Source organism: Akebia trifoliata, chromosome 4, assembly GCF_017979445.1.
Source record: "Akebia trifoliata isolate Shusen 1 chromosome 4, ASM1797944v1, whole genome shotgun sequence".
NCBI lineage: Eukaryota > Viridiplantae > Streptophyta > Magnoliopsida > Ranunculales > Lardizabalaceae > Akebia > Akebia trifoliata.
The window spans coordinates 6,635,306-6,662,043 of NC_141378.1; the positions used below are offsets into that span (position 1 = coordinate 6,635,306).

Here is a 26,738-nt window from a genome sequence, read left to right on the forward strand (position 1 = left end):
CTTTGAACAGTCAAGTTTCTTACAAGTCACAATGGATGAGATGCTCTTCCATCTGTACAAGGTGTGAGTCAAGTCAAGGCTGGTGGTGGCCTATCTTTTCATTTTAATGGGGAAAAAAAGGTGATTTGGACATAACCATCAACATTTTAGTGAATATTTGGGGTACCCTACATATTTGTAAATTGATGACATGCCCTTTGACCTTCAACTTCTCTAATAAACTAATATTCAATCTTTAGCATACAAAAAAATCCTTGGTTTTTCTTCTTCCAATCAGTTATCCACAATCTTAAGATTTTATTTTATTATTATTATTTTATTAAAAGTAAGTAGACAAATGGATAGGAATTAGTCCGCGAAGGTAGAATTTAAACTCAAGTCATGGTATCAACAATCAAAGAGAACTTAGCAAGTTCACACCTTTTTAAGATTTTGTTTACTTTAACCTTCGAGTTTGAGAATAAGATTTTTGGAAAAAGTAAGGATTTCCTACAGGAATTGAGATGAGGTTGAAAACAATGGATTGAAGATAAATTTAAATAGATTAGAAATAATTTATTACAGAAGTTGAAGGGTTCGAGAACAGTGAAGGATTTTTGCTAAATATTGAAAATGAGAGTATTTACGTCATTTTCATTTGCACGTGCCCGGGGAGGGTCCCATATGCCTTGATTCTGACCCTAGCTCATCCGGTACCCCTAGTCGGACGTAAGTCTGGACACCCCCGTTATATCTTAAATGTATGTATAATGATTAATGAGAGAGTCAAACTCAAATGTAGTAAAGCCTTAAGTTCATCCACACTTTTGGGTCATATTTAACAATTATGCTATTTTGTTATATAAGAAAGTTGTTTGTGTTTATATTCTAACTGCTAAAAAGTTGCCAGATTACCATTCGGTTATCGCATTTTTTTTTCCTATGAAATAATTCATATCTTATGATCTAACACAAAAATCATGGGAATCTGTGTTATATTTTGGGGGCGTGACATTATGGACGGGTCATATCAATATTTTGGGAAGGGGCAGATTTACAATGGGGGCACTCACCCCACCACAAGAATTTTCAAAGTCTACAGATGGGGTAGGGACGGATTTATAATGGGGGGGCACTTGCCCACACAGGAATTTTCAAAGTCTACGGATTTATGAGCTATGGCGATAGATAACAATGGCGGATTAAAAAATCCACTATTAATGTCCTCACAAAAAAGGTTTTCGCTCTTATTTGCCCCCACAAAAAAATTTCCACTCTTAGTTGCCCTCCCAAGTGGGCAAAATCCTGACTCCACCCCAAAATCCTGGTTCTGTGTTACAAATGACCAATTTCTTATGCTTTTCGGGACCACTTGCATGTTTATTTTGGACTGCTCATGTTAAGGTTGTTTGCATTCATTCTTGGGCTGTTTAATAAACCCAAGTTGGCAACGCTAAAAGAAAAGACTAGCGTAAGGGTAATTCTACATGCATTGTGTTATTAATAAACAAAACAAAGACACGCCTAAGATAAACAATATAATACCAAGAAAATAAGTAGTTTTAGATCTTTAGATCACCTGTTTGAGGTCTCCTTTATAAAAGTTTATTGAGTTCCTATAAGTTCAAGGTGGATTTACAATTTTAATAGTTTCCATTGTTAGGCAACGAGGGGACGTTTCATTCCCAAGCCTATGATGTTATCACTCGAAACTTAACCACCTCACCTAATTTTAGTTTGATAGGCTAGTGAAACCTAAAATGCAATGTTGATGATTTTATGACCCTTTAGTTAATAAAACCTAAAATGTTGACCACACTTATTTGAATATAACTTTTTCATCATTAGATATTACTAATGTAATTTTAAATTAAATTGTAGAAATAAAATTTTAACTCGTCAAAATTTAATAAAATATTAATATTTTAATTTTGTGGGAAGGATGATAAATACTCAAATCCTACAAGTGTAAAATCATCATTCAAGCTAAGTTTAAATGGGGGCAAACTATAGTTAATCGTACAATTGAAGAACTTGAAGATGAATGGTTTGGGGGAGAAATTCAGAGGTTTTTATTTGGAAGTTGAATAAAAGGATATATAGGTCTTTTCTAATTTGTCTCTGAGAGAAGGCCCGGCCAAGAGGCAATGTCATCTTCAAAAACTGAAAAGGGGGGAGGGGGCAAAATTTTGAGCTAATGTGGCAGTCCATGCGACCATGATTGGAACCTCGTCCAAGCTCTATAAGGTAATTTGGTCCATATAATGTTTTTCTATATATAGGGTGTTGTGATGGACGAAATATCAACAATAGTCCATGTGACCACAATTGGGACCTCGGTCCAAGCCCTATAAGGTAATTTGGTCCATGTAATGTTTTTCTATATACAGGATGTTGTGATGGAAGAAACATCAACCATTATATTTCAAGTGTTAGCAATTGGGATTTAGTGTAATCCCGAGGGGCTTGATTCAAGGGCAATTTTGGACAGATAAGTGGTTAATGCCCGTAGGCCATGAGTTTGATATCCAATATGAGCATTAATTCCTCTGGGACCACCCACAAGGGGCACCCTCACTTACCTTGTGCGTGTGATTTGCGGGATAATTGGTTATCAAAAAGTTTAAATACTCAAATCCAACAAGTGTACATCATCAATCAAGCTAAGTTTAAATGGGTAAATCTTTCAAAAGGTTGGTGGAGATTTCTCAAGTGATGCCACTTTTGGTCATGGATCAATGAAATCCATTGTTATTAGAAAGTTGATAATGAGGTGTTGAAATTTGATTTTAAAAAAATTCAACAAGACGCACCTAAGAAACATAACACCAAGAAAATAAGTAGTCTTTTTTATCTGAACAAGATCTTCTGGGTAAAAGTTATCTTACAAAGCTCAATGTGGACCTCATAATTTCAGGGGTTGTTTTGTTGTTAGGCAATGAAGGCACATTTTGTTCCCAAGTCTATGGTATAATTTCAGGCTTTGCTAGACGTTGAAGATTACTAGTTTTGGGTACAATTTTTACATAAATTCTCCTATTTATTTTTATGAAACAAGCATCGCGGATAAGTAGGTGAAGGTGGAGTTTAAACATAGGTTGCTGTTTAACCAAGTTGGCACCTTCAATTAGACCTCCAAACATCGAATCAAATCCAATTTGAACATCACGAACACTTTTCTGACTAAGGGAAAAAAGGCCGTACCAAGGCTCATCCACCGTCAAAACAAAACCTTGAGATTTGTTACCTCGGTAACTGGAATCAATCTTGATTAAGAACCACCTAATTATTTATTGTGAAAATTACCAAAACAGTTATATATTTTGAAAAATTATTGAGCCAACCATGTGAAATATGTATGAAAATAGTTATACAATCAATTTCGTAATTATTTTATTTATTTTTAAATGGTTTTATGATTGATTATTTACTTATCTCATGAGTTGAAATTATTTTTATATTATGAAATATGAAATAATCCTATGTTCAACCTTTCAACAATATACGATGACGATGATGGTCACAACAAGAAAAACAAGCAGTAGCAGCAGGTCATCATCGAAAGGATTCAGAGTCAAAGGAGAATTGAATTAAATTATTATTCTCATACCTTCCTGGAATTATACTCCATCAGGTCATTATCGGAACATCAACTTTGTCTCGTCTGTTTTACCTCAGCAGTTGGAGCAATCTGTTTCCTAAAATAAATAAAATAAAGATAGAATTTCAGATTCCAATGGCAGCGATTGGGTAATTCCAAGTTCAACAAAGAGCGGCTCCAGACCAGGTTCTTCCAACAAGCTAAATGCACTTAACCCATAGTAAGAATGGTTAAGATCCGGTGTCTCCTTGGGGAACTTACTGAAACCACCACCATCATCCTGGTACAGGAAAAAACATCAGCAAAACTGAATATTGACAAAGTCCCCACAACAATTTATACACTGAAATTTGATCAAATAAGATGATCGTAACCATATGATTATCTTTTGTGATTGTCAGAAGCAACACATTGGCAATACAGGCTCTGAATTAATGATCATGATTATCTGATTGAGTCAACTTCGGAATGAGGTATCAAATGAAGAGCTCTAACATCTGTACATGTGCTAGGAGTAGGGTGTCCCCTAATTATTTAATTTAATAATTCTCCATTATGATCCAAATTAAGTAGTAATAAAGTAGAGAAGAAAGCAGCACCTCCTGGGACTGACAGGTGAGCAAAAATCCACGCAAGGCTGATTTGTCAAAGAAGTTCTGAGCCCCTAAGATTCTTAAAACCCCACCGACACTACCACGTGGCACTTATAAAGTCAAAAGCCACAACAGATGCAACTAAACATGCTGAACTTCTAAGGATACTTCAAGTTGACCAAAATGAGTAACATGTGTCACTGGCTTGTTTGGTCTCCCTTGAAATCCCCCATTAGCTGCTTGTCTCTGCATCAAGAAAAGAAAGGGAATGAAGTTTGGCCCAAAGCAGCTCAGTGAAGGTCAATCCAATGTGGAATTGGCAAGACCAGACAGGAAATATGTAACTATACTAGAGTTTGTCCGTGCCTACGGTATGGGCATCGTCTTTGGGGTTAAGTGGGTAGAAGAGGAAAGATAATAAAGTTGGAAAGGCATTTTGGAAAGGGTAGTAGAAGAAAGATTTTAATGTTAAAGGGGTATTCTTGGAAAGGAAGAGGAGAGAGGATAGACAATAGAGTTAAAAGTTGTCCTTGAGATTCGTGGGGATATTATATCCCAACCCCTCTTTATGTAGGGATAAAGGGAGTGGGGACCACCATTGTGTTTTTATTATATATAGATTTTCACAAGCATTTGTTCTAGTGGTGGTATTTTATCTTTGTACTGCTTTTTTCGATTATCCATTTTTCCAAAGGCACGCAGCTCAAGATACAGTACTACCACTTAAAATTAGACAAGAAAATGCACCTGCAAGCACCACTCCAGCAACAATGGCACATTGATTACGGATGGTAACATGCTTCTGGATAAAATATTATCTTCAATGAATCCCATTAAACGGAGAGCTGCAACTGCACAGTAAGTCCCTCCACCTGTGCCACTAAGCGAGTGGAACATTATAAGTGTCAATCGGTCATTGAAAATTCAAACAGTGATGACTAGCACAAAATGGAGAAGTGTGACATGGGGTACAAGAATGCATGCTTTAGGAAGAACACATATTTGCCTGCTTTTCAATCCTACCTTATTGGGCACCATATCCAGGTCTTTTATACCCAACCAAAAAACCATATTGGCTTTCCTTACCTGGGCATTGTTTCCACTAATCATAAGACGACATGTCTACAGTGTAGATATGATGCATATCTATACATCCATAGTTAGATATTTGCAATTGCAACCATATACACAACTATTCTATCATCAAAATTACAGAAATATTCCCAAATCATTTGATTGCAAAATTAGCTCTATTGTACAATTTTTGTTTGTATTAGGATTATCCCACACATTAAGATTAAAATTTCATAATCCTGCTTCCGAACTACCCAGCTCACTGAAGTGTGATTTTAAGAAGACACGACTACTTCCAAGTTGAAAATTTGGAACCCTATTGAGTATTAGTTATACCATTTATCTGTAACATATTCTTAGATTTATTACCACATTTACAACCCCATTTGAAGTTACTATAATATTTAATCCCAAAATAAGGCCCCCTCCCACCTGTGCATGCAACACCACTTTGAGTTGCTCTCTTGCAACCATATTTACATCATTTAATAATCAACAGTGATATTTTTTATGGCAAATTCAGAGTCAAATGAAAATATTTTCTTGGCACCAAGGGAAAGCCAAAAATAAAAAAGGATATGCATTTGCTCCGTCATCTATTTCTCAAGAGTTAAAGCAAAGCAACACAGATGGTTCATCATTCACATAATCTCTTAATCCTGAAATTACCACACCCATTATTCACATCCTTTATCCTTAAAACTCCCCATAAATTCAACAGAAATGCATCTCTTAATCACAAAATGCCCCAATCCACTAGAAAACAAACTTCACCTTTTAGCTCCCAACATCTAAGCCCGCTCAAACCCTTCTTTCCACATCTATGTATTGCAGAACAGAAGATACTAATGAATATTAGTAATAAGAAAGAACAATATTAAAAGATAATTTTTTAAGGAAGTCTCGTCCTGTAAATATCTGTTAGAAATGTTTCTATACACCATATTAATGAATACAATTGCTCAACATGGATCACATGATAACAAAGATTTTGCATTATCTACTTACCATGAGATTCTGAACCAGGAACTAACCCAAAGCCTCCATCATATGACTGCACGCAGTTAGGCAATATGCACCAACAACCGATGCAATTAAAAGAGATCTGTTAAGTATAAAAGATGGAAGCACAGAAGTAGAGCACTAACTATGCATACCTGACAATTCAGTATGTAATCCTTGGCTTTCTCTATGTCCATTCCACTCCAATTATTCAACATAGAGCATATAGCAGCTGAAACATTAATAAAATCTACTGATGAATCAAAGAACATATCTCAAAATTGAAGTACATAACAGTATATTCATCGGAGATCTTTCTCTGCACCAGCATGGATGGGCATAAAGCTGCCAAATATAGATGAAGGAAAAATGCTGAAACTTCCATATAAGAGATAAAATCAAGATTGACTCGAAAAGGGTAATTTTACACATCTGTTCAAAAAGATTAAATTTAACAAGATGTGTAGGCATTTCATTGGCTTAAAATGTATAGGCATGTCATTGGCTTCAAATGTAAGGTTTTCGTATAGAAGGACCCGTGCCTATGAAAACAAACATGTGTTAAATCACCAAGAAATAAAAAAGGAAATCTAATAAGAGATATACCTCCCATCAGGCTGTTGAAGGTTTTTCATGAAGATCAAGATTGCTTCAGAGTCGATACTTGATAAATTGTAACCAACTATCTTCAGTATGGCTAAGGCAGAATAGGTGCTAGCCAAGTGGCCACCACCCTGACCACATGATAAACAGTTAAAACATGGTGTATAAAAAAAAATTCTGGAAAAGAGTGTAATTATTTTCTAAGAGAAATAGAAACTCCAATAGGAAAATTGAAGTGTAATATAAACTCATACCCTGCTATCAATGGCCAAAAACTGAGAAGTTCTGGAACCATAAAACCCATAGAACAGTCCTGGAAAAGACTAACATCTCATTGGCATCCCCATACATATAGCAATCAAGAAAAGATAAAATGAGGTTTCAACAACATTTTCTAACAAGAAAAATTCATACCATTGCTCAAATCTGATTTGTTTCGCAGATGATCTAGAAAGGAACAGACCCAACTCGCCACTTGATCCTTGTCAATCTTAGTCGGAAATGTATCAGATTTAAGAATTCCAAAAGAGATAATTTAACGTATATATCCGAAGTTATCTAGAAGATGTGTGACTAGACACTAAGTACACGATGGATGAAATACATTAGCTGCAAAAAGTGCCACTTAGCTAAGTGGTAAGACATGTGGAGAGTGGAGAGTGGAGAGTGGAGAGTTGTTCTCACGTCCTAGGTTCAACCACCTTGAACCCATACTTCTTATGTTAACCACTAACCATATTACCAGTCACAAATCAGTAATCAAGCATTTACCTATCAAAAAAAGAAATGCATTAGCTATGTTTATTACATTAACATATTGTGTATATGTTGACATTTTTTTTCTTCAAACTTTTCAAAAAAGATATAATTTACAAGAATTTGAGCACGATATCCCAATAAGCTAAGTAACAACCAAGATTTAAAATCTCATATCGAGGTAATATCTCAGTAAATTCCAAGACAATCAGAAACATTCAATGTTTCGGGGTTAATTTTTCATTCCAGTGTCGACCAAAACTGTAATTTCTAGGGAAAAAACTTTCCGAATCTTTAAAACTCTAAATGATTTTTAGCAGAAAATTTGGAAGAACAAAATATAGTAAAGTTATGCACATTTCAGATAAAACAAAATCCATATCTCTAAAATGTACTGCGAATCAATAAATTATCTCCATTTTAAGTTCTAATAATAAAAATTATAAGATGATTGAAGAACCCGACTTTGTGATCATGAAAACACCTGATTAATTGATGAAATTAAGTAGAAATTATATTTAAAAGAACAAATATAGTAAAAATTTGCGCATTTCGGATAAAAACAATATCCAGATCACTTAAATGCACTGCAAACCAATAAATCATCTCTCTTTTTTTAAGTTCTAATATTCAAGAATTCGACTTTGTGGTCGTGGAAACAGCTAATTAATTGATGAAATTAAGCTGAAATTTGTTACACAAAATCAAAAACAAAGATAACCAACAGAAAAAGAGAGAGAGGGAGAGAATAGAGAAGAATTATTAATTACTCGATCTAGGGCACCTAGAATGTTGAGGCCAGAAATGATGAAGTAGGCGAGAGTGAGATGATTGATCTCCAGTTCCTCATACTCGGATGGGATTCTATTATACATCATCTCCAAGAACTGTATATGTCTCTCTTTGTCGAAAGAACTCCCCTCGGAATCCATGGCGGATACTGTACGGACAGCCGACCAGAGAGAGAGAAAGAAGTATAAATTAAGAAGTCGACGATTTTCTTTCTGCCTGTTTTTTTTTTTTTTGGTGGGTCAGGTTCATCAGTTCATGGTTTTTAAACTCGGTATAACGTCTCGTCTCGTTCAGCTATTATACCGAGTTAACTCGGGCGATACGTCTCGGTGTTTGACGAGTTTAAAAACCATGGTCAAGTTCCGTATCATGGTTTTTAAACTCGGTATCATGTCTCGTCTCGTTCAGCTCTGATGCCTAGTTGACTCGGACGATACGTCTCATCTCGTTCAAGTTGTCTCGTTTGGCATTGAGACAATGATTTTTAACCATTTAAAAAATATGAACAATTCTATAAAAATTCATAAATGATTTTCTATTAAAAAATGAACCCAAAAAAATATATAATTAAAAAAAATCGATTTAGAGATGAAAAAATAGAGAGTTGAGATTTTAACTCGTTTGTCTCGGTCAATTCGGATGAGATTTTCAAAATCTCATCCAATACGTCCCGTTTAACTCATGAGTTAATTATTTTCTACAATGTCTCATTTATATCGCCTGAGATATTAGAAAATATCATTTGAGATGACTCGTTTATCTCACGATACGTTGTCGTCTCAAAATACTTTGTGAATTGGTCTCATTCAATTCTAATACCAAGTTAACTCGGACAATACGTCTCAGTCTTGGATGAGTTTAAAACCCATGTTCCGTATACACATATAACTCCTCGTGAACCTCAAACATGTTTTCTGTTATATGAGCAAAAAGAGGCTTGGAATGGGTTGATCTTTTGTGAGGATAATCTCTATGGTAAGTAGATCACCCTCACAAAAAATCAGTTTATTCTAAAACTTTGAACCCCATATTTATAAGTTCAAGAATTTTGGACCGTCCATTTTTTATAAATCACTTTTGATAGGGTTAGAAGTTTTGGAATAGGTTGATTTTTTGCAATGATGATCCTCTCACCATATAAATCACCTTCACAAAAAATCAGCCCACTTCGAACATTTTTGTCCATATAAGACAAAACACACTGACGTGTCTACGAATCATAACCATTTTTTATTTGAATAGTGTTGATTAGGGGTGCACATTGGATTGGGTAAATCCGAGATCCGAACCAATCCGAAGCTTTTGGATTGGATTGGTTCGGACTAAACACACCCACGGTTCGGGTACGGATCGAAGAAAAAAAATCCGATTAATTTGGTTTGGTTCCGGATTATGATATAATAGAACCGAACCAATCCGAAAACCGAACCAATTTTATATATATATATATATATATATATATATATAATTATTATAAAATAAAAATTTCAATTTTTTATTTCTTTCTTCTTCTTCCTTTTAATTTTTTTATTATCCCAAAGTCCACGTTCAAAAAAAGTCCTACTTGTTTTTAAGGTTTGAAGATTGGAGGAGATAGAATGCTTGGATTGAGGAAGAAGGTATCTATCTTCAATAAGTATGAGAACCGAGAACCGATCCGAACCAAGATTGGATTGGATTGGTTCGGTTCTATAGGGTAATTGGATTGGTTTGGTTTCAAATTTATAGAACCGATCATGTTTGGTTCGGTTTCAATTTTGCCAAAATCCGAACCAATCCGAACCATGTGCACCCCTAGTGTTGATGTTCGAACTAGAAAGTCTTTACTTGGTCAATACTTGACTGACGTGTTAGGAACACAGAACCAGAAAAGATTTACATTTGTGTATCCCAAAGAAACAAATCTATAGTTTCATGTCTGTGACACGTCAGCCAAGTGTATGAAGACTCTTTTTATTTTCATTCTTAGGATAGAAGATAATCTCGTCATTTAAATGAAAAGTATCAGACTAACTCTACTGAATCCAAACAACTAAGTAATGAACATCCCACCCATTATGCAATTATAATTTTTGTGGGATCCACATCATCCACTTTATTGTTTTTCACAGTCACCTTTTTAATTTTATTATATCTTTTTTAATATTTTTTTAACATATTATATTATTTTTGATCTTCTATTCTTAATTTCAAAGATGATGCTTGGATTTATTCTAGTGTATGATACGACTTGACTGGGAATAATTAGGGGTACGCATTTTATTGGAACAACATCGATAGAAATCATTATCGTAAGGTTCTATTCGTGGGTACTCACAAGTATTTAGAAGAAAAAAAAAATTGTTTTTGTCATTTCTTTTTATATTATAGGTTATATGTTATTAGAGAACTTGTTATAGTTACTATGGCCTTGGATTCTATCCTTCCATCCATCCGTATATTTCATTAGATCCTTGACAACATCATAAAACATAATTAATCTCTCTCTCTCTCTCTCTCTCACTCACTCAACAACAAACATATATATATATATATATATGGGTCCCGTTCAACAACAAACATTTTGGCAAAACATTTTTCAAAACATGAGTTAGCAGTTTTAGAATGAGCTGATTTTTGGTGAGGATGATCTCTATGGTGAGGAGATCGTCCTCACCAAAAATCAACCCATTTCAAAACTTCTAACCCCATGTTTACAAGTTGAAAAATCGTGGACAGTTCATTTTTTGTAAACTATTTTTTATGGGGTTAGAAGTTTTGGAATGAGATGATTTTTGGTGATGATGACCTCCTCATCGTAGAGATCATCCTCACCAAAAATCAGCCCATTCCAAAACCTCTAACCCATGTTTTGCCAAAATGTTTGTTGCTGAACATTTCCTTATATATATATATATATGGGTCCCGTTCAATGGTTAACTTTTTGGCAAAATATTTTTCAAAACATGAGTTAGAGATTTTGGAATGGGCTGATTTTTGATGAGGATGATCTCTACGGTGAGGAGATCATCATCACCAAAAATCAACCCATTCCAAAACTTCTAACCCCATCAAAAATAGTTTACAAAAAATGGACAGTTCATGATTTTTCAACTTGTAAACATGGGTTAGAAGTTTTGGAATGAGCTGATTATACATAGGGTCGCGTTCAATGGCTAACTTTTTGGCAAAACATTTTTCAAAACATAAGTTAGAAGTTTTGGAATGGGCTGATTTTTGGTGAGGATGATCTATACGGTGAGGAGATCATCCTCACCAAAAATCAGCCCATTCTAAAACTTCTAACCCGATCAAAAATAGTTTACAAAAAATGGACGGTCCACGATTTTTCAACTTGTAAACATGGGTTAGAGGTTTTGGAATGGGTTGATTTTTGGTGAGGATGATCTCCTCGCCGTAGAGATCATCCTCACCAAAAATCAGCCCATTCCAAAACTTCTAACCCCGTGAAAAATAGTTTACAAAAAATGGACGGTCCACGATTTTTCAACTTGTAAACATGGGTTAGAAGTTTTGGAATGGGCTGATTTTTGGTGAGGATGATCGCCTCACCGTAGAGATCATCCTCACAAAAAATCAGCCCATTCCAAAACTTCTAACTCATGTTTTGAAAAATGTTTTGCCAAAAAGTTAGCCATTGAACGTTACCATATATATATATATATATATGGGAAATGTTCAACACCTTACACTTTACCCTATGTTTTACCGAACGTGTTTTGTCTTACATGGGTTAGAAGTTTTGGAATGGGCTGATTTTTGGTGAGGATGATCTCCTCACCATAAAGATTATCCTTACCAAAAATCAGTCCATTCCAAAGCTTCTAACCCCATAAAAAATTATTTACAAAAAATGGACGGTCCACGATTTTTCAACTTGTAAACATGGGGCTAGAAATTTCGAAATGAGCTGATTTTTGGTGAAGAGGATCTTCTAACCGTATAGATCATCCTCACAAAAAATCAGCCCATTCCAAAACTTCTAACCCATGTAGGACAAAACACGTTTGGTAAAACGTAGGGTAAGGTGTAGAGTGTTGAACATTTCCCATATATAAATTCCAAGAGATTCAAAATCTCAAGAATAATTTAGAGATGAAAGGCTACCATTGAAAAAAGATGAGAAATTTCGAAGAAAAAAAAACATACGAGAAACAACTCTAATAATAACAAAGACTCGTACGAAAAAGAAGGGAGAGAACAAGGAAACAAACCTTGTTGTCTCCAAGCCAGGGGGGCGATTGAACTCTCTATGACTATGATTGCCACAACTCCTCTTTTGTTCCTCAGAGCAATAACTCTCTCTCTCCTAGTGATCTCACTACACTTTTTAAAAATGAGGAAGAGGTCACGAGACACCTCTACTGATCAAAATATTTAAAAAATTAGTCATCAAATCACTTGGATTGAAAAGGGATTCCCCAAAACGCTTGGATTCTTCACTCTTTCACTACTCTTGCATTTGCTTTTAAAATTGAATGACACGCCCATTTGCAACGGTCTAATCGTTTTTAAATTTTGGCCATCAGATCATGTTGATCTAGTGGATGAAAATGGAACTCTTCAATGCTTGTGTTTTAATTTGAACAACACCTTCCTTACTAACTTAATAACATTTTAAGGCTTACTAAGGGTCATTTTGCTCAAATGGATTACCACATTAGCAATCCAACACCACATCTGTCTAGATGTCATGGAAGAACTTATATAATAATAAAAAAGAAATTTATTTTGGGCTTGATCCAAAGTTTTTGAAAATGGACAGCTATCTGCTATCAAACTTCCACTTCATTCCCAAATTTAAAATTAAAACTTAATGGTGAAAAATACTATTTTTGTGGAAAAAAAATTCAAAAGTTCATAGAATTTTGTCCTCTACAAGCCCAAAGCACCTAATCATGTTTTTGGATACCAGATGAGTCCAAAGACATTTTTTAAGGGTCTGACCCTTATTAGCAATCTCCTGTTTAATTCTTGAAAAAATTATGAATTTTTCATTTTTTTCAATGAAATTATTATTCTCCGGATTATTGAAGTATTTTGAATAATTCACGGGTTTTTAGTTTGAAAAGAATAAAATGTGTTTTTTTTTTTTTAATGAATTTTTATAAAGCTCAATGGAAAAAAACAATGCTACTATAACATATCGTATGTTGCAAAGTGTAAACTTGTAAGTTGTAACATGTAACACAAGTCAACTTTGAAGCGGTCAAGCTTCGAATTTTTGGATGAATACACATTTTTACATGACAAATGTCCCTTTTATATTAAAAATTAGTAATAATGACATGGCCATCTACATTTATTTGAGATTACACCTTAATTTTTCAAATTGATGATTTGTCTATTGACTTTAGTATTTATTTTTTTAAATCAATGGAACAATAACCTCAATGTCCTCATCATCACCACCATCGTTGTTAACATCACTATCATGTGACCGAATTGTTTGTTTTCAAATTTTTGAAATGAAACGGATGATACACTTATGAAGCATATGTTGCCTATTTTACATTTATTGATTTTTTGGCTGAATTTTCAATCAGATTATTGCAATCTAAAATCGAATATAACTCAAATTTTTCACAAATCAAAATTTTGCCATATTCTGAATTGCTAACAAGGGGTCGGACTCTTTTACTTTTGTTTTTCAATGTTCCTAATCATAGGATTTTCAAGCAATACTCTAAAAAGGCCCCATATAATATTTTTTGGGTCCTCTAATCCTTTCAAAAAGGACTAGGCTACCATTTGTGCTCATTGCACCCCACTTAAAAACACGTTTCGGATGGGACATACAGAAGAATGTCAGTGCAATGGGCGCAAATAGCCCGGAGCAAATCAAAATTAGTTAATAGACCCTAAATTTTGGAAATAGAAAAAATTGTGAAAATTTTCTCACCTCTATTTATTATTATTATTATTATTATTATTAATTCGGAGTTTTTCATTAGGCATTGGAATATGATCAGGTTAGACCAAATTTTGGAATAAAATTGGTTCGGTCAGTGAACCACTGATTTTGTGAATCTCATTTTTTCGAAGGAAATTTGTGAAAAAAAGTATTTTCAATTTTTTTTTTTTTTAATTGTAACCAGTCTAACCAAAGTTAACTAGGGTTGGAGTTTGACCAACAATCTAATTATTTGATAATTTTTTTTTTTCAATCATCTATTTGGTTATAAATAAATAAATAAATAAATAAATAAAAACATTAATATAATTGATATATTTCAACCAATGTTCTTTTAAAACCGAATTGACGATTGAATCAAAAGTTGATTATATTCACTGACCCTAATTCAATTTGGATGGATTGGTGGGCTACAACTTAGGCAGGCTCAACTTGATTGATGGGAGAGCCTAGGTTGGGTTATATGGAAAATGAATTCAGCCCAAGCTAAAAAATCTTAATCCAGAATGAATTCAGGTTGAGGGTCTTAACAACCCAACTCAACCTAAACCCAATGTTATATATTTACGTATAATTTTTCTTTTATATAAAAGAAATATTATTTTTTTCTTCTTAAATATATTTTTAAAACTAAGGAAAAAAAAATCTATAGCATAGAAATTAATGGATTTGGAGATTAAGTTCGATTTGACCCTCCAACTCGCCTAGGTTGTAGTCTTCTGGTCTGGTTTATTTTTATTTTTTTTAAATGTCTAAATTCTTTTCTCAAATTACCTGACTTAATTTATTCAATTGAAATCAGATTATTAATACTATATGTGGCACAAGTTCGAGTCTTGGAGCAAATAGGGCATTGTTATTGAATTCATGGAATTTTTTTTCAAGAAATATACTAGTATTTGCTTATGTAGATTTAAGTTTGAAAAATATTATTGTGCTAAGCGGTAAGATATGTTGAGTGTTGTTCCCACGCCCTAAGTTCAAATTCCCTTGAATCTAACTTCATTTGTTAACCTCTAATCTCATACTTATAAATAATAATAATAATTTTTTTTATTTTTTTTATTTTCAAGAAAAATAATAAAATTGAAGAGATTTTATTGAAAAATGGGATAAGAGGAAAGATCATTACTTCCGCTACCACCCTGAAAACACATGTAGATGATTATCATTTCTAACTATGTTAAGGTGTGAGGGGCATCTTCATGCGTGTACATGCCGGGTTCGTGAGATATCACAAATTTTTAATTTTTAAAAATAAATAAACAAATATATTTTTCTTTATTTTTAAATATAGTAGGTCATTTGGGATCAACAAATCAAACTCATTTCAACCTTGTTTCTAAAACAAAGAAAAATGAAGACCACTTCCCTCTACATATAAATCTCCAAAACCTAAGTCCTATTTGGACAAGTCATCTCAATATATTAAATTATTAAATTATTAAATATTTAAAAATTAACAAAATTTAAAATAAGAAAACGATATTCAAATCTGAATCCACAGTCAAGTCAAAGTCATAATTTTCAATAATTTTAAGACCCAATATTTCAATTCAGATCACATAAGACCACCAAACTTAATTTCGTCTTATTGGTTGGAATGCCCATCAACAAATGGGGATATTATATTGTAGATCCCACCTCATATTTTTATTAAATATCAGAAACAAAAATTATCTGTCACATTATTTTAACTGTTCCCACTTGATGGAGTAGGGCTGTCAATGGGTCGGGTTAGATCCAAATTCTAATATATTCTAATCTGATTAGCTTTGTTTTTTTTTATGAAGAATTGTAGTTCTAATAAGAACCTGATTTGATAATTTGTGGGATGGGTTCTAGATCAACCATGTTGTGATAATTATTGGGACAAGGTATTTAAATTATATTATATATTTTATATATTTTTGTATAAAAATGGATTTGATCTAATCCAATCTGATTGGATTTGAAACTTAATATATTGAGATCTGATAAAAGCCAATCTAACAATGGTCCGGTCCTATTCATATTGAATCAGTTTCGGGTTGATCCGATCCTTTTGTTGGATTGGCCCCAGATTGACCGGATCCATTGATTGCCCTTGGATGGAGCCAATCCTAGCGTAGGTCCCATCTTTATGCACCTAAAGATAGTAAATTACTTTTCAGGCATGGTTTTTAAACTTGAAATCTTGTTTCGTCTCGTTCAGCTCTAATACATAGTTGACTCGGATAATACATCTTGTCTTGTTCGAGTTGTCTCATTCGACATTAAGACAATATTTTTAACCATTTAAAAAATATGAAAAAATTTAAAAATGATTCTTATTAAAAAATGAACCCCCAAAAAAATAAAATTAAAAAAAAAAATCGATTTGGGAGGTAAAAAAATAGAGAGTTGAGACTTTATCTCATTTGTCTCGGTTAACTCGGACAAGATTTTAAAAATCTCGTCCGATATGTCCCATTTAACTCATTAGTTAATCATTCTTTGCGCTGTCTCGTTTGTACCACCCAAGATATTTGAAAATATTGTTCGAGATGACTCATTTATCTCATGATACACAGTCGTCTCAAAATACTTTGTGAGTTGGTCTCATTCAACTTCGATATCGAATTAATTCGAGCGATACGTCTCGACAAATGAAAAAAGTTAAGGAAGTTAACGTGGGAACTATTGTTTATTGTACGGTCGAATCTTGGAGGTTTCACATTGAATGTTTGAACACTCTAGACATGTAGTAAAAGTCAACAAAAGGGGATTTTTTTTTTCTAATTACCTCCCTCGTTTTGTAACATATAAGAAATGTTTATCTGAATCCAAAGCCCTTGACCTTTGAAACTTTACAAATTCTAACACAATTAATTTCTAAATAGCTCCTTTTCATGACTAATTTGAGATTAATAAAGAAATAGAAACAAATATTTTAAATCCTCATTTCACCTAATAATAATTACTAACCCTTAACCCATTTGTTTATTAAAAAAAGAAAAAAAAATTTGTTGACTCACAATATTATTTAATATCCCATATTAATTACTTATTAGGAAAACTAGTCAAACAAATACTATCTTTTCTTTCTTAGTCTTTCAAACACTAACAACCAAATGATTTTCAAATGCTGACATTCTATTTAAGAGATATTGGAGTGAAGGCCTTTGGTAAGAAACTTCAGATTGTTAAAGCTCCAAACATGGAAAGAAAACTACAGAATTCAGTGTTCTTTCTCTTCATTTCTTGTGTTCTTCTACAAACCTCGGCACAAAAAGAAGCAAAAGCTTTGTTAAGATGGAAAAACAGTTTGAATAATTCTTCTCACTCACTCACTTCATGGTCTCTCATCAATGGCATCAACAGTCCTTGCAATTGGACTGGAATTCGATGCAACGAAGGAATGAAAGATGTCGTCGACATAATCCTCACCAACATGAGCCTTGATGGAACTCTAAACCAATTCGATTTCTCTGTCTTTCCAAATCTCATTTCCCTCAATCTTAACCTCAACAATCTATTTGGATCAATTCCAAGTCAAATTGGGTCTCTTTCGAAACTCGTTTTTCTTGATTTGGGTGGTAATAATTTCACAAACCCAATCCCATCAAACATCGGAAACCTCTTAGAACTCCGTGTTCTTCGCCTATCTAGCAATTTCCTCAATGGTCCAATTCCCCATCAACTTAGCAATCTACAAAAGGTGTGGCACATCGATCTTGCTGGAAACTATCTAGCAAATCCAGACCCGATTCGATTTAAAGGAATGGCATCATTGACGCGTCTATCGCTCAATCTCAACTCTCTCGGGCCAGAGGTTCCACCTTTCATCTTTATGTGTCAAAAGTTAATCTTTCTCGACTTGTATGCAAATCTTATTACGGGTCCAATTCCAATGCAACTCATGACTAGCCTTCCGAACCTTGAGTTTCTTAACTTGACTTTGAATTCATTCGAGGGACCGATTCCAGCTGAAATCAGAAACCTTACCAAACTTCAAGACATGAGGTTGGGACTAAACAACCTTAGTGGTACGATACCAAACGAAATCGGCCTCTTGTCCAACCTTAGAATCCTTGAATTGAACGATAACCCGTTTCATGGTCCAATACCATCTTTGATAGGAAACCTTAGGATGCTTCGGACTCTAAATCTAGGGAACACAAGCTTGAATTCCAGCATCCCCAATGAGCTTGGCTTTTGCACGAATCTCGTCTTTCTCGAACTATCAAAAAACAAACTGTCAGGTCCCTTGCCTATTTCCATGGCCTCACTAACCCAAATCATGCATCTCGGTATTTCTAGCAATCAACTATCTGGTGAAATTCATCCATATTTTCTATCCAATTGGACCCAACTCACTTCTTTGCAACTACATATGAATAAAATCACTGGAATAATCCCTTCTGAAATCGGGTTGCTTCGTAAACTCCAATATCTATTTCTCTTTAACAACCAATTATCAGGTTCTATACCTTCAGAGATCGGAAACTTTTCGCGTTTGTTAGAACTTGACTTGTCTGATAACCTTCTTACAGGTCCAATCCCTTCGAGCATTGGAAACTTAACTAGTCTTGTCCGCATGGTTTTTTACAGTAACCAACTCAATGGAATCCTTCCTCTGGAAATCGGTAACATGGAAAGCCTAGAAAATCTTGAAGTGGGCTCAAATAAGCTGCAAGGAGCCTTGCCTTCATCGATAACTCGCCTACAAAACTTGGTTCTAATTTATGTTTCAAATAACAGCTTTTCAGGTACCATACCTGAAGATTTCAGCCCAAGTTCTCTCGAATATGCATCCTTCTCAGATAACAATTTCTCCGGGAAGCTCCCTTCGCAAATTTGTGGGGGTGGGAAGCTAGTATATTTGGGTGCCAATAGAAATAGACTAGAAGGGCCGATACCAGAATGCCTCAGAAGCTCCACAAGATTAACCAAACTACGCCTAGAGCAGAACTTCCTTGAAGGAGACATCACAAATGCATTTGGGGTATACCCGGATCTGCGATACATTGACTTGAGTGATAACCGATTGTCAGGTACATTGTCACCGAATTGGGGTTCATGTACAAGGCTATGGTACTTTCGAATGTCAGCCAACATGATATCAGGCAAAATCCCGTTGGAGATGAGAAATTTAACGGATCTACAAGACCTCGACCTTTCTTCTAATCGACTAATGGGAGAGATTCCATTGGAGTTATTTGCTTCAAATTCACGTATATACAAACTGAATTTGAGCAACAATCAGCTCTCAGGGTGGATACCAGTAGAGATTGGAAAGCTATCACATCTTCAAAATTTGGATTTGTCGGCAAACAATCTCCGTGGACCGATACCCAAAGAACTTGTGGATTGCCGAGCACTAATATCATTGGAACTCGACGACAATAAGTTAAACGGAACGATCCCTTCTTGGCTTGGAAGTCTAGTGGCCTTACAGACTATATTGGACCTCAGTAAAAATTTGCTCATTGGAGAGATATCGCCACAGCTCGGGAATTTAAAATCATTAGAAAGTCTCAACCTTTCAAACAACAGGCTCTCGGGTTCAATACCCTTGGCCCTGAAAGGTTTGGTAAGCCTTCAATCTGTTGATGTATCATATAACAACCTTGAAGGTCCAATTCCAGATATTGAGGTCTTCGAACAAGCTCCTCCCGAGGCATTTTTAGGTAATTCAGGTCTATGCGGCGACAAAGTGCGAGGTTTGAGTCCTTGTAGCAGCATAAACCCAAGAAGAAAGAATAACCATAAACTCGTCGTAATTATTGTGGTCATTCCAATTGCTGCTACCATAATTCTTGCATGGATTTTGTTTGGAACCTTCATTTACCACCGAAAGCCTATAATTGTCCACGATGAAGAAAAACATGAGTCAGTTGGCGACAACATATTCTCGATATGGAATTACGATGGGAATGTAGTGTTTAAAGATATAGTCACTGTAACAGAGAACTTTGATGAGAAGTATTGTATAGGGGAAGGTGGACAAGGGAGAGTGTACAAAGCAATGCTTCCCAATGGAGACCTTTTCGCTGTAAAGCTTCTTCACACATCATTGTTGTCCAATAAAATTGGGCCTTCCGAGGATGTCCAGAAGAATTGTTTCGAGTCTGAAATACGTGCACTAACAGAAATACGGCACCGGAATATAGTAAAATTGTATGGGTTCTCGTCATTCAAAGAACACATGCTTTTGGTATACGAGTATGTGGAGAATGGTAGTCTAGGAAAGTTCTTGTGTGGGGAAAATGAAGCAAGGATGCTAGACTGGGCAACGAGGTTGAAGATTATCAGAGGTGTGGCAAATGCTTTATCTTACATGCACCATGACTGCATATCACCCATCGTGCACCGTGACATATCAGCAAATAACATTCTATTGGATTCGGAATTTGAACCGAAGATCTCAGATTTTGGGATGGCAAGGTTACTGAGAGTGGACGAGTCTAACTGGACAGCACCAGTCGGCTCATATGGCTACATCGCACCAGGTAAGTCTGTACTTATGACATAAACTACCACATATGCCTTTATAGAAGTTTCAAAAGTATTGTGCTAACTACATTATTTGCGAAACTGTGTCTGAACTTAGATCCAGATGTCATTTTGGTAGTTAAAATGACAGTTACTAACATTTCAATAAGATGCATAAAATTCAAGAAGTAGAATTCATTTCTTATCCAAAAAAAAACTAGTGACAATGACTTGAAAATGATTCTGATAAAAGGGAAAAAAAAACAAAGAGAAATGAAACACAAGTTACTACAGCATGGATTTCTTGTCTTTGTTGTGTATTGCAGAGCTTGCTTTTACAATGAAGGTGACAGAGAAATGCGACGTATACAGTTTTGGAGTTGTCATACTGGAAATAGTAATGGGAAAACACCCTGGGGAACTCGTGTCACGCCTACAATCCAAAGGACATGACATGGTTCTAGCGAATATTTTAGACCAATGCCTTCCACCTCCAATTGGTCCAATTGCTGAAGAAATAGGTGTTGCAGTGACCTTTGCTTTGTCATGTACACATCCAGATCCTATGTCGCGACCCACCATGCTTCATGTGTCTTGCAAACTGTCAGCGCAAACATGTCTACCTCTCCCCGAGGCTTCCTGCAGCTCTGGCTGCAGAAATTGAGGAACAAATTTTGATAAAATATATCTCAAATCACCATCAACTCTCAACCCACCATACATCACATGTCCCGTGATGTGAACTGGAAAATCCAGTCAATTGTGCATCTCTTGGTGGAATTTTCATTATAGGTTGTGGAGATTTTGTTGAAGGAGATCATGTAAGATTGTAGATTTGGGTGTCCTGAGCTGTATGTAGTTGTCTTCCCTTGTTTCTTTCCTCTATATTAGGCAGGTCTTCTTGACCTCCTTCATTTCATTTGATTAAGAAAGCTTATATATTAAAAGAATAGCATTTTGGGATGCAAAGAAAGCAATCAGATATTCCATTCCCAAGTTCATTCTTAAGACGTTTTTGGCGTAGCGGAAGCGTGTGAATCAATAGATTCAATAGGTTGTGCTCAATGGAACACTCAAAATCAATTTGAATCAATAGATTCAACTGATAAACAAGCAATAGCTCGAAAGAAAAAGAAGTATAAAACTTAAAAGTAATTAAAAGAGAAAAAATAATTGAATTGATTATTTATTGATTTATTTTCGGATTTGGAGCTCCTTATATAGATAACTCCATCATAACAACGTGTAATCCTACTAAAATACTAAAAATTAATATTCTAACCTATCTATAACATAATACTAACCTTCTAATCCTATTAGAACTCAAATTGGAGATTTCTAAGCACTTCTAATTATAGTTTAAATAATAAAACCAAATTTAAAACAAATTAGAAACTAACAAGGAATTAAACTCCTAACTTAACTATGAAATAGAAATCCTACTAGAAGTAGAAATAGAAATCCTACTAAAAATAGAAATAGAAATCTAATAGAAGTAGAAAACTACTTAGAGTTGTAGATGTCCTACATCAGTTTTACGTGTGGATTCAACTAAGTTCATCATCATCAGTCGACCATACCTCTAATACATTACACATTGCTTACTAATTCATTCATCCAAATTGTTAAATTACTAGGCTCCACCACCTAGATAATAATTTTTTGAAAACTAGACAGAGTAGAGGATCTCAATTCATTGAGTGAAGAAACCAGAATATATTTGTCTTATGATGTTATGAACCTGAAAATAAAAGCATAAGAAAATAGAAAATAGAAATATATTTATTGATATGGGTATATGACAACTTCAAGACCGACCTCCATACATCTCGTCCCTTTGAGGGGGAGAGGAAGACTTCCTAAAGGATTTCTCCCAAATACTTCCTTCTCTTTCCCAAAGCCAAATCCCTAAACCCTTAATTATAATCAATTTTTCACTGAAAATAAAAAATAGTCTAAGATCCTAATCAATTCAAGTAGATTGAGATGAACGAATTCAACAAAATGTAGGAGTAGCTCTCACAAAAGCGATAGACTAACAAAAAGTAGACTGAGATGGGCACGTTCAATGAAAGTCGATTAAACCTCAATTAAAAGGAAAGCAGATATAAACACACATTCAATAACAGAAGATGTGGCTCTAGACAAAATTGACTAGAGAAATGAGATTCATTAAGCCGACACCATATCTTTGGTATAAGGCTTTTAATGGTGTGGATGATCATGTTCTCTAGAAGTAACAGAGCATTTGCACTTTGTTTTAATAAGCTAAACTAGACCTTTTAAAGAAATGCATTGGTATTTTACACATTAGTCTTCATTCCTCATGTTGCATGTTATTCCTAATCTCACTCATAGGCATCGTTTGTTTATGCTTGTAACAGTACAAACGAAATGAGACATATGATGAGGATAATATCTTATATCTGTATTTATCTATCACAATGTCAATCAACTTCAATGTGCCAATTTATTATAAATTTTTGGCTGGATGAAATTAACAGACTGCCCCAACGAACGACTGGTAGAACCAACTAAAAAAGGTGAACAAGCAAACTTATGACATGTGAAATCATGAGCTAAATAAACAAAATTCAAAACTTTCAATTAAAATCAACTTCCCTATGAAATTTTATTGACCACCCCCTGCGGACTTACAGTTATCTTCGTTGTGGTGGAGTTGCAGGAGATGGGTATCATCCATTCACTTGTAAACTGTTGTGATGCAAAGATTGATTTTCAATTTTTTTTTTTTATAAGCAAAAAATTATTAATAAAAGCGAGGACGACCAAGATGACCAACCAATACAAAAGAAACTACTCAATACCAATACAACAAAATCCTCAAAGAAAACCCCTCTAAACTCCTTGACAACTTTGGACCCAAAAAATACAAGACTCAAAATATTAAAAATCGTTCCCTTATAATCCTTCCCACTTCCGATGAAGGTGCGCCTATTACGCTCTTTCCAAATACCCCAACAAATTGCAAAGGGAGTGATGCTCCACAACAACCCCTCTTCACACCTGGTCATGTTCGAAAAAATATAACAAAGAAATATTTCCAGCGAACTCCTTATTTAGAATGACATCACATTTCCAAGTTGGAAGGTAAAAAACATATGAAACAGAATGAATCAATGGAGATACTATTCTAGGCATCTAATTGATTATCACACAAACAAGCAACAACCATGTCTCTGGGCACCACAGCTCAAATATCAATCGTTATCGTGCTTCTATCAGTGATAGCACACACTCAACCAATTTGCTGAAAATGTGAGAAAGAAATCAAGAAACGCTGCAATAAAAGGGTTTACTTATATCTTTGAACCAACAAATAACAACAACAACAACATAAACACTACACTTTCCCCCACCAATACCAAACAACAACTTCAGATTTTCAAACAACCATTAAAACCATACAAATCTTCACAAAATGTTCAAAAGAGAATAAATGAATTGAAAAGACAGACAGCACAGAAAACAACACTTCCCATACTACTTCACACTTTTCTCTGGTAATTGGAATAAGCTTCAGCAGCACCTATGTTCAAAGCTCTCTCCAACCTTGTCTGAAAAGGAGTAGAGTGCCAATTCACGCTCTTATCCTGCACACCCAAGAACACTTCATCAGTCTCCAACATTACTATAGAAAAAAGCCCACCAATCTCACTTCAGAAATACCTCTCTGTATTTGCTGGTTGTGTTTGGTATCCCTTTACAAGAAGAACCCGAGTTTGAATCCATGTCCTGTGCTGTATGATTCCAATAGCTACCCACGGTACCTACAATGGGTATTTCATCAGGGCTCCGACTCGGTGACCTTCGCGGAGATGAAGTTACTGATAATTGTTTAAGCTCTTCGACAGTTAAAGCACCCAAGATTGGTCGATCATCATAACTTCTTGGTGAATTTGATTTCTGAGACTTGCTTCCCTCAGCCAACTCGAACCCATTAGAAATGTTGCTAGTCTTGGTTGAGGGTGTAGTTTCTGATGATCCCAACCAGTTTGAAAGGCTGGTTTCAACGGATATTTCTTGTTTGGGAGGCTTAGAGTGATCATTATTTGGACTCAAACTGAAAGGTGGTGTCTTGAAACTGAACTCTTGACCGATGGACATTTGTGGGTTTTGCTCTAAATTGATATTCTCCTTCTTTTGATTCTTTAAAGGTGATAGCTTGAAACTAGGCTCTGAACTAAAGGGTATTTGTAGTTCTTGATCGAAATTGACATTCTCCTTGTGAGGCTTTAATGGTGATGGTGTCTTCTCCTTCACAGCTTTCCATTGACTTAGATTCTCAACAGGGTTCAATACAGAGTGAACATATTGGCTCCGATCTCGAGCGTTTTGGTTAGACCGAAGTGTCTTCAGTTCTTGGGTGAGCGGTGCGGGACTATTAACCTCGTTCTCGACCAATGGATTCACGGAGCCTCGTGTTCGCGATTCTGTTGGTAAAGAGAAAAATGACTCAGAAGATTCTTCTTCCCCTATTGGTGGATCATCGTCCTCCTCACTGTTGTCCTCATCGTAGTCACCATCATCCAGATCATCATCAGATTCTATTTCTTCATTTTCATCGTCGCTGTTTCCACAATTTTGGTATCTATGGTTTGATGGGTAAGATCCCATACCAGAAGTGAGTAACGCCAATTGGCTTTGTTTCGCGTCTTTTTCTTCCTTCTTTTCTGTTTCTTTCTCTTCATCATCCAATTGATTAGTAGTTTCTTGAGTTGAAACGTCTTCATAGGTTTTGACATTCAAATCAAATGTAACTTTCTTTCTGGTACTAAAGCTCAATTGCTCCTCCAATTCATCTCTAACAAAAGAAACAAATCATATAAGATATACAAACAACAAGATCAAAGAAAACCCAAGAAAAATCGATGTACTGACCTTGATTCCGGGACCTGGTTAATGGGTTTTTCTGTGATGACTTGCTTCAAAGATTCAGTTGGTATCAGAGGCTTATAAGACCCATTTCTCTGCAACAAATTTCAAATAGAATTAGGCAAAAAATAAATGAATCACTATAGATGAGATCTTCAAAGATAGAAATTGGATTACTTGGTCCCTGGGGAGAATTCTATTCACCGATTTCCGTCGTTTTCGATCCTTTTTAGTACCGAAACAAGCAAGAAAACACCCCATTAGAGATCTTTGCCTGGTTTCTGAGATCGATTTGATCCGAAGAGAGGAATATTGGTTAGAGGATGCTCATGGTAGGGAGAGAGAGAGAGAGAGAGAGAGGGTTAGAAAGAAGGGAAGATGAAGGGAAGGTGTTCGGTGGGTGAAGAAGAGCGTTGGATTTTCTGGAGAAAAGGGAAAACGGTCAAGAGAATTTGAATTTGTGAAAATATGACCGTTGGAAGTGATTATGATTGGTGGATGGCGAATTGGGCTTAGTTTAATAAAATAAAGAAATTTACATAATAATCACGAGGCAAACGTTTCCATTCTGGAGTTGCAGTACAGGAATCTTTGGTACAGTGGCAATTTCTTTACACGTGGAGGTATGAGGTGGCCTACATAAGTCAGGCCACGCCATCCACCTTGGTAAATTGGCCAATGGATCAAATCGGATCCGAAATCTAATCTGTACCCATAACTAGGGTCCCAATAAAAGATTTGGGCTCCCATGTTGGTTTCAAATCAACTATTTCAAAAAACAAATCAAACATTTCAAAATCTAATAAGGTGTTTGAAATAAATAGTTGATGTACATATATATGTATATATATATATATATGGGTCCCGTTCGCCACCCTTAGTTTTACCACACACTTTAACAAACGCGTTTTGTCTTACATGGGTTAGAAGTTTCGGAATGAGCTGATTTTTGGTGAGGATGATCTCTATGGTGAGGAGATCATCCTCACCAAAAATCAGCTCATTCCAAAACTTCTAACCCCATCAAAATTGATTTACAAAAAATGGACGGTCCACGATTTTTCAACGTGTA

The 26,738-nt window shown here is 35.1% G+C and overlaps 3 protein-coding genes across 3 annotated transcripts; 1 reads left to right on the forward strand and 2 right to left on the reverse strand.

Annotated features, from left to right (window-relative positions):
- Positions 1 to 3,546: 3,546 nt before the first annotated feature.
- PGGT-I (Prenyltransferase family protein) lies at positions 3,547 to 8,622 on the reverse strand. Its single transcript, XM_086438925.1, is given in 11 exon segments — positions 3,547 to 3,860; positions 4,180 to 4,270; positions 4,353 to 4,377; positions 4,380 to 4,419; positions 4,921 to 5,045; positions 6,256 to 6,301; positions 6,405 to 6,594; positions 6,856 to 6,983; positions 7,107 to 7,165; positions 7,267 to 7,342; positions 8,379 to 8,622. Coding segments are annotated over 11 exon segments (1,125 nt in total). The 5' UTR covers positions 8,541 to 8,622; the 3' UTR covers positions 3,547 to 3,677.
- An 8,795-nt stretch (positions 8,623 to 17,417) lies between these two features.
- On the forward strand, positions 17,418 to 21,755 carry LOC147403366 (uncharacterized). The gene is given in 3 exon segments (XM_086437554.1): positions 17,418 to 20,787; positions 21,097 to 21,402; positions 21,405 to 21,755. Coding segments are annotated over 3 exon segments (3,720 nt in total). The 3' UTR covers positions 21,449 to 21,755.
- Positions 21,756 to 24,052: 2,297 nt separating this feature from the next.
- Positions 24,053 to 26,060, reverse strand: LOC147403367 (uncharacterized). The gene is made up of 4 exons (XM_086438926.1): positions 25,844 to 26,060; positions 25,673 to 25,761; positions 24,461 to 25,595; positions 24,053 to 24,384 (listed from the first exon to the last, which is right to left on the reverse strand). Exons 1-4 carry the CDS (start codon positions 25,925 to 25,927, stop codon positions 24,280 to 24,282), a joined length of 1,413 nt encoding a protein of 470 aa, XP_086295052.1. The 5' UTR covers positions 25,928 to 26,060; the 3' UTR covers positions 24,053 to 24,279.
- Positions 26,061 to 26,738: the final 678 nt, after the last annotated feature.

Bases quoted from the DNA above. Each gene is read 5' to 3' on its own strand.
- LOC147403367 (XM_086438926.1), bottom strand. From the start codon at position 25,927: ATGGGGTGTTTTCTTGCTTGTTTCGGTACTAAAAAGGATCGAAAACGA. The intron at 25,762-25,843 runs GTAATCCAATTT...AATTTGTTGCAG, and splicing joins GAATTCTCCCCAGGGACCAA to AGAAATGGGTCTTATAAGCC. The intron at 24,385-24,460 runs GTATTTCTGAAG...TTGGGTGTGCAG, and splicing joins CAACCAGCAAATACAGAGAG to GATAAGAGCGTGAATTGGCA.